The 9,517-nt window shown below is 35.6% G+C and overlaps 1 protein-coding gene across 1 annotated transcript in view; it reads right to left on the reverse strand.

Moving 5' to 3' along the window:
* LOC100890537 overlaps positions 1-9,180 on the reverse strand; it is a 28,463-nt gene extending 19,283 nt beyond the window's left edge. Inside the window, exon 1 of the mRNA XM_030988299.1 lies at positions 8,755-9,180. Coding sequence (XP_030844159.1) covers positions 8,755-9,103 — 349 coding nt within the window. The 5' untranslated portion in view covers positions 9,104-9,180. The remainder of the gene's footprint in view (positions 1-8,754) is intronic.
* Between the last annotated feature and the right edge of the window lie 337 nt (positions 9,181-9,517).

Consider the following 9,517-nt stretch of genomic DNA (forward strand, 5'->3'; position numbering starts at 1 on the left):
CAAAATACGAATTCTATCGAAAACTATCAAAACATATGAACAGCATATCCACATAATTTAAGTAAGTGTGTGTTATACCCTTTTCAACACTTCAGAAGTGTGTTTATAGTCATCATAGTTTCCCTTCTAAATGTTTGAAATTTCTTAATTACATTATATTTAATCGATTTTAGCATACTAAAATCGAAAATGATTTTATGTGAAACACCCGTAGGTTCGTAGACCAGACTTACTAAAAAATGAATTAAAGCCTAGTTATACCAGAGGCTTTAGCAAGCTTTACCAAGCGCTTAGAGACAGTATTTCGTATTAGGCGCTATATAAATCCATATTATTATTATTATTTACAGTTGACACGTTAGCTCTAAATGCATAGACCGTATACGCAATATAAAATCAGCTGAGTGCAAATCCTAATGTTTAAGGACGAGTCAGTGCGTCATGTCTGCTATGTGTAGACAAAATTTGAGAGGACTAGTAGAATGGGGACATGAACAAGATTTCTAACGTGAAAATGAACTTCGAGATGCTGAAATTCAACAGATGCGTTTATAATTTAAATATTAATAGCATACGTCAGTAATGCAGATAGCTCTCAAAACATCATTATTTCCACAGCCTACCTTGATGCCCACGAAGTTGGATTATACAGTCAAACCAGCTTTAGTGACCACCTGTCTACAAAGACCACCTGCCTATAAAGACCACATTTTTTGTTTCCCTTGAAAATGGTTTCTCCTTGAAACATGTACTAAAGGAAACTATACATAAAGACCACCTGCCTGTAAAGACCACCTTTCTTGTCTCCCTTGGGTGGTCTTTATAGACAGGTTTCACTGTACCTCTTTTCATGAAATGATTGTTACAATATGGTTTATTTCTGATAGATAAAGGTATGTCTTATCGGACTTGTATTGGTCAATGCAACGCTTCGTAGAGATTGATCAATAAAGGTCTAAGAAGATTCTAACTATATCTATCAAGAATTAACCGTAATATTTGTCACCATGGAAAGAGGTTAGAAATAAATACAACTTTATGGGCAACATTATATATTGAGGTGCAGTATTCCTTTAACATGCACGTGACTTATGAACTAAATCATTCTCTATTGACACGATTAGTAGAATTCAATATGGCAGTCATAATCCTTGGACTTAAATTCTCACTTCCTTTGCAAATGTCTCCGTTTAAGTTTCGCCTTCTACATCTCCGTCTATCTTCCTGGCAGCTGCCGACAATTACACCCTTCCTAATTGCCTCAATGTGACTGTCAATTGGCCAACAACTATTCAACAGATTGACAAGTTTGTTTTCAACGACTGGCTGGAGACAAGACAAAAAAGAAGCAAGCATCTTGAAAGTCCTTTCCCTAGTGCACGAAACGAGACGGGACGCTTAGATTAGAATACAGCCATACAGCAATTTTATTTCATTTTGCATCCTCATCAGTATGATCAACTGAGGGAAGAAAATCAAAAAACTAAAAAAGCTATGAAGACAGGTCCTGGGGTTGATGGCAGTGCGGCCCAGTCGCAGATGATGATGTCAGCGGTGCATTGAAAACAGATAACAATAATTAGAGCATGACCAGGAAGACATAACATCTTACTTCAATCATGTAATCATTGAAAACTAGACAGCTGAAAACATCAGTCGTACAGATCGTCATAAATTAACACACAAACCATACGCTAATTGTCCCAGCGGAATTGTGTCTAGGCTACTACATTCTATACGCATTGTCGGCTTAATTAAGGATGATGTTCACAAAAAGTGGATTGGGGAGGGGGCGGACGCAGCAATCCCTTCAGGGATCCCCATTGAAACAAGTCTTTGAAAAGGAAAACAAAATCGTGTCAGCCCTAACCCCCTTACGTATTCTAGAAAAGTGGGCGGCGGAATTCCTTCGTAAAAAGCATTCAGGGAAGGGGGGGGGGGTTTACCTCCTTCCCCCTCCCCCGAGGCAGCGGGATTCCGTAAATCATGTTTGTTTCAGTTGTAATATTCAAATGCAATATTTTTAGCAGTGGTTGGTCATGTTGTTTTTTAGCTGCGAAAAAAGATGTAGCAAGGTGGAGCTTCCAAAGATTACAAAGATAACTAGACTTTAATTCGTCACTTAGACGAATTAGGTGATACGTATGATAATGGTTTACATAACGAATAATGCATTACACGATATATTATTTTATGAAATGCTTCTCCCATTTATATGCTTCTCCCATTATGATCTATCCATATGTCAAGATTAAATTGTGTCTCCTTGATCATCATGGATCTAGGGAAGATAGATCGAAACAATATATGACCTTTGACCCTGTGCAGTAACCAGTTACACATTTGACTCTAATTTACATCATGAAGAACACCTTTTGACGATTTTATCTTATTCAAAGAAATGAAAATGTAATTGATAAATGATTATCATCATTATGATAATGATGATCATGATGATAATGATCATGATCATGATCATGAGCGCGATCCTGACATCTTATTGAAAAAATAAGGGTTGATTCAGATAGCATATAGTCTCAGCTACAACATACTTAAAAAAAAACAAAATCCAAGCAGAAATAACGGCGATATTGCTCGCAAAAGACAGGAATGTAGACTCCAGATTTGAGAAAAAGTCATCTCCCATAGGGATAACACGCAAAAAGTAATGGATTAAGTGAAAATAGGGTAATAATAAAGTAAAAAGGGTTGTTTATCACATTATTTGCGATTCTACGTGTTTAAATAATCAAAGGAGATGGTACAGTGAAAGGTCAAAAGGAAAAAAAAGTGGAGAAAAAATTGTTGGAGACACCCGGACTCGAACCAGGGATCTCGAGGTTGAAAGTCAAGTGCGTTACTGATATACCAAAACATCTCCCATAGCGAATTACACGTAAACGGGAAATAGAATTCTGAAGTCCTACTTTGCAAGTGAAATATGAGCATGATTCCGGCATACGATCAAAAAATGTAGTGCACATTGGAGATAGGTAATTGTCTCAGCTACAACATATTCGAATCTCAGCGTAAACAAAGCTAAAACAACGGAGATGTTGCTCGCGAAAGACGGAAATGTAGAATGCAGTTTTGAGAAATAGTCATGTCCTTTAGACAATACACGCAAAATGTGAAAAATTGACATGCCTCCTTTAATCGCAGAAATATGCCATGATACCTTTGTCAAACTGGAAAATTGTGGTTACTACATTTGTAGAAAATTGTCTCAGCTAGAACATATCAAAATTTGAAAGAAAATTGATCCATATTTACAGAGATACAATCAATTTTCCAAAAATATGCTGACGTCATAATATGCAAATTGAAATTTTAAGTTTGGAGGCCATTATGATGACGTCATGAGTTCATTGAGGATCAAATGAGACATGAAATGATATCTCCGACTCATAGTCTATCCAAATATTAAAAAATATTAGGAGTTTCTATCTATTCTAAAGAGTAACAATGAATTTTATATAGGCATGTTTTTGCCCATGTATTGTGGATAAAGATAACGCAAATCCGCGCGTGCTGCCAAATTTGACGGACACTCATTGCGTTATTAAAAGGTGAACAAATTATCAAAATGCTTGGAAAAAATGTACAAAATATGATGACAGAAAAAAAATCGGCGATTCTATGTTGCAAAATGTCAGTACGCGCGGAAACGCGCGCGCATGCGCGTGTGCGTAATTTTTTTATCAAATGCTCCATATGGCCTGAAACGTATGTAAAAAAAATTAGGGATGATTTAGAGCATTTCAAATTTTTGGGCGCGCGTAAACGCGCGGACGAACGCGCACGCGCGCATTTGCGCACGTTTACTGATCTGAAATTGACCGGACAGATATTGATCTTAATCATGATAAATATGAATGAAAAAATTCTTTCCGTTATGAAGATATGATTATAAGTTGATTTTCACAAAATGGCGCTTGGATGACGTCACGATGACGTTGAGTCTATGAAAAGTCACGCAGTTCTAAGTTAGACTAAGATCTATCATCATGGCAAGTTTCATGATAATGGCTTTTGCCATTCTTGAGATATCCTGCGAACAAAATTGAGGAAGAATAATAATAATTTCTTCTATACAGACACAAAATAAATACTAGACTTTAATTCGTCACTTTGACGAATTAGGTGATACGTGTGTAACATAATGAAGAACGCATTTTCACGATTTCATCTTTCTTTATTAAATACTACTTCCATTATGGTATATCCATTAGTCAAGTTTCAACTGTGTAGAACAGAGGGAGACAGAGCAATATAATAAGAAGAAGGCAAGGCAAGAGAAAGAGAGAGAGAGAGAGAGAGGGAGAGGATAAAAGCGTAGAGAGGGAAAGAGAGATAGAGAGTGAGAGAGAGATGCAGAGACAGACCAAGTAAAGGAGAGGGGCAGAACATGAGGGGAGAAGGGAAACACAGCAAGAGAGAGGAGAGAGAGAGAGATGCAATTGAGAACAATGCCTTCCATATTTCTAGCATAAATAAGCTCTTTTGAATACTGGTCATGAAAGTGTTGCCGATAATCAAAAAACGATTATGTTCATGAATACGATGATGACGATATTAAAATGATGACCATGATTGAAAGTGGCACAGCGCCCCCTTCATGTTTTCGATTGAGGATCGTTATATATGATAACTGTTAACTATTACCAGGGAGAGTGCCCTGCTATTACTAAACATTGCAGAGATATACTTATACCAATCATTGAAGTGATATTTCGACGCACTAAATACGCAACAATGACGTCAATAGAGCTGATTATGACTAATAAGGACTATATCTTAATTAAGTTTCATGCTGCTTATTGACCGTTCCGTATTGGAAAGAAAGATCTACCGTTTGAATAACGTTTTAACGCACTAAGGATGTGAATGCTTCCGTGTGCCATCTGTCAAGTCTTGAGATAACATGCAAATAAAGTTTTTAAGCCCTTTTTTTATCAATTAAACATGAACACAGTGATTTATTTAGTCCTGATTCAATATAAAATATGAGTAAGATATTTATATTTTACCCATCCATAAACCAACATCTATAAGATGTTAATTCTAGAAATGATTGTTAGTATGCATGGCAGTGAATGGCTAAACGATTGAAATTGCCTCAAATTTCCTTTGATTTGATTTGTATACATGTAATACACTAATAAATGAGACACTGGGATGATGCAGAGAGAAAGGGGGAGACTATACAGAAATAGAGAGGCAGATCGAGACAGAACAAGAGATAAAGAGGAAGGCAGCAAGGCATCTCACCCATCTCCTTTTTTCTCAATTCTCTTTTCCCTCTTTCTTCTTCTACTTTTACTTCTTCTAATAATTCCCCTTTTTTTACAGTTTGGATAAAACATAACCTTTTTCTTGTAGTAGCTATTACCTAGAGGAAAATATAAATGTGTACAATTTGTCATATAAGTATTCGCATAATAACTTCGCCTCTATCATTTGTAATTTGTATAATGTGTAATGCTTGAATATTGATATCGATACCTTAGGATAGTGTTACTATACCCTCTGTCTATCCTCTTACCATCTTACCATCAACTTTTCTTTTCTTTCTTTGCTTTACATCATCATCATGTTCTTCTTCACTTTGTGTATCTCCTTTTTATATCAAATGATTTCGGAAGATCAAAAATGAAATACAAATTTCGAAGTTGAATATTGTTTTTAACAATTTACTCATTCAGGTTCAATTCTTTAATTTCGATGTTATTTGATATGAATGTTTGAATATATTGTATTTTAAATTTGTAAAACATTTCCTAATTCATCCGTTTATGCCGCAATGCATTGTTGTTCTTTTATTTTTATTCTCAATCAAACCATCATCAATTAAACTCAATACTAGAACACTGCTAACGTTAAAATTTCACAAATAGGACATACGTGACATCATAATTACTGCAAAGTTCTACGGAATTTGCAAATTCGACTTTCAATTGAAAATTGTGACATGATACCATCATCTGACCGAAAAACTAAAAGCACCGTTTTTATAGCCCATGGTCTCAGCTATTACATACCCCAATTTGGGAGAAAACAGAGCACACGTAAGATAGATAGTGCTCATAGATGAATGCCATGTAGATTCATGACGTGAACGAAATTCACCTTCCATAGACATAACACGCAAATGACGAAAATTCTGACATGTGGCCTTTAATTGAATTTTGTACTATGATGACCTCATTAAAATGAAACTTAGTGGAAAGTGATCTTGTAGAGAATTGCCTTATCTACAACATATCGACATTTCAAAGAGAATCGATGAATATTGAGAGAAATACACTACATTTTCCATAAATACAATGACGTCATAATATGCAATTTTGTATTTTTGACTTCCAAGGCCATTATGATGACGTTAAGATGTACTTAATGGCCAAATGAGATATGAAATCATACCTCCGACTCATACTCTATCTAAATATGAAGAAAAAAATTGGCAATCCCTATTCATCCCAATGGACTTTTTATAGGCATGTTTTTGCCCATATATGCAATGTATTACAAAAATTGCGCGTACGGACGGTTATCTTGAACGGACGCTCATTCCGTTTTTAATAGTGATAAAGAGCTAAACATGGTATCAAATTTTTCGGAAAAATATGAGGAATATTCGGTCAGAAGCTTTTGCGGAGAAATTATTTTTCGTTCGGCCGTGACGAACGAAAACGTGCAAAAATGCGTGTTTTGCGTGATTTTTTTATGAAATGCTTATAATGGCCTGAAACGTATGCAAAAAAAATTTAAGACGATTTTGAGCAATTTTAAATTTTACGCGCGCATTAACGCGCGCGCCTACGCGTACGCGCATTTTTGCGCGCATTTATTGACCTCAAATTGACCCGACGGATATTGATCTTATTCATGATAAATATGAATGAAAAAATACTTTCCGTTATGAAGATATGATCAAAAGTTGATTTTCACAAAATGGCGCCTGGATGACGTCACGATGATTTTGAGTCTTTGAAAAGTCACGCAGTTCTAAGTTAGACTAAGATCTATCATCATTGAAAGTTTCATGACAATGGCTTTATTCAATCTTGAGATATCCTGCGAACAAAATCGAGGAAGAATACTAGGAATAAAAATCTTGACGAAATCAATAGGTGATACGTAGACTTCGTTACGTATCACCTAATTAAATCTACGTGAAGAGCACCTCATACTGTTATGAGTAGGCATACTCGAAGTTTTTAAAAAAGTTGTTTTCCAAGTTTATCAACAGTTGGTATTTTAGAAGCATTTTAGAAGCAATCTCCTTTACAATGCACGAAACATTGCTACAAAAGATGATTATCTCCCGCATTGGGAAGAAAGATTCAAAGCGTGATATTAAAAATAAAACCTTTACCAGAATTCAATTCTATCTAAATCTAATTGTCGAGGTCGCCCTTGAAGCCTTTATCAAGCACAGTACGTTACAAAAATCATCACTATCCTGCAGAAATGCTTTATCTCGCTACATTCTATTTTGCAACAAATATGAATTCATTTTCAGGTCAAGCGCGAAAGGTCATCTCTTGCTGATATTTTGATTTGATATAATTCTATATCAAGGATCTATCTCGCATGGATGATGTCATGCGGTGAGCATGTTGTTCTTACACTACCCGAAACACTCTTCTTCTCATCACATGCGACACAATGTCTTTACAAATAAATTAAAGTGTAAAAGATTATTACCAAGGATCTATTTAGCATGGATGATATTCATGCGGTGAACATTTTCTTCTATTATACCCCAAAATACTCAACTTCTCATCAAAGGTAACATAACATATTCATAATCCTGAATGAATCAAAGCGGAAATAACAAAACCCGGACACATTTAAAGGGAAATCCCACCTTAATAGTAAATAACACTAAAAAAGGCATAACAATATAAAAAACAAACTAGTTACAGTTTGAACGAAAAGAAAGAAGAAGTTATGATAACAAAATAAGTTTTGATCACTATACGTGTGGGAACTTTAAATTAGCTGAATCAATGATGTCCCTGTGATGTTATGCCTGACAATTTTCCCATTTTTCCAACACATAACACAACTCATATATCTTTAAAACAAAAGTGTATGGGGTATTTTCTTTTTAGAGGACCTATCATATTACACTATTCATTTTTCTCTTTAGTGCCCGAAGGAAGAAGGCACTTTGGAGAAGAACGGTAATTAATTATATTTTTATACACGACATACGGGAGATCTGTCCATAACTTCGTCACAATCCACTGAGGAAAAAAAAAGCCAATTTGAGAGCCGAATAGCTGTAGTGATCTCATATTTCAAACGAAATCATAATTTTCTCATTATTGGCCCGATTTACTTCAAAATTTCGTCAATTTTCCCTCTAATTTAGTTTCCTTTCATACAAATAGGCTAATTACGAGGTCGGATTTGCTTATTGTTGCGAAGATGCTTTAAGTAGGCAAACAAATTCAAAAAGCATGTGTTTTCTTTCAAAATAACAAAATACCTTAAAAGGGCTGTTGGACTGCTGTAAAATTTCTTTAACGTATGTTTTTTCTTCTTGTTCCTGTTCTTCTTCTTCTTAGCAATTGAATAGAATGACCGGAGTAATACTAATTACAGTCTAAAGTGCTTAGATAAGTATCATTAAAATTATTTTTTATCATTATTATTATCATCATAATCATTATCATATGTATTACTATTATTATTCTTATTCTCGATGTTCCAATCAGGAATGGTAAAAAGACCTCCTCTTACCCTTCTCTTTTGTACCTTCTCGTAGAATGTGTGATAGTTTTCTTTCATGTTGCTTCATCAAACCATTGTTGTTTTCGTCACGTTCCTCCTTGTCATCTAAATCCCTCACAAGATCTAAATCCTTCTTAGTATCCCATTTTCTCTGCAGCTCAGTGAACACCTCCATCGCTCCGTGCTCTAATCCCGGCGTCTCATCGGCAGAGATTTTGAGCTCGGTTGCCTTGTTAGCAGCTGGCGGAAGAGACTCATCTTTACGATTGATATAATGAACACCAATTATAACCATCAGCTGAGCTGGCAGGAATATGAACACAAAAAATGAGCAAATTCGGCGTAACCTGAATCTCATGATGGTAGAGTATACTATCCGCCTCTTGGAAACTTCTTGAAATGAAGTGGTCACTGTGAACTAGAATTCAGCCTCGTATAAATTATAGCGATTCTCGGTTGATTCTCGCTGTACGAACGAACACGCATGTCGTCTGCTCCGGGTGCACCGCTTCTCTATGAGATTGTGAGAGTGGGTGGGCGTGGTTGAGCAACTATATTATACAAATAATACACAGCAGTGAGGGCATTAGTAAGAATTACCCACAACAAGGTATCTTTGAAACAGTCTAAACACGCCCGAGGCGAAAGCCGAGGGTGTCTGGATTGTTTCGAAGGTACTGAGTGTGGGTAATTTTACTAATGCCCTAAACATAATTTGTATTATTTGTTTTATAAGATGATGTTTTATTTGTTTTACAAAATGATGTTTTAC

Source organism: Strongylocentrotus purpuratus, unplaced genomic scaffold (genome assembly GCF_000002235.5).
Source record: "Strongylocentrotus purpuratus isolate Spur 01 unplaced genomic scaffold, Spur_5.0 spur5_scaffold_17, whole genome shotgun sequence".
Taxonomy (NCBI): Eukaryota; Metazoa; Echinodermata; class Echinoidea; order Camarodonta; family Strongylocentrotidae; genus Strongylocentrotus; species Strongylocentrotus purpuratus.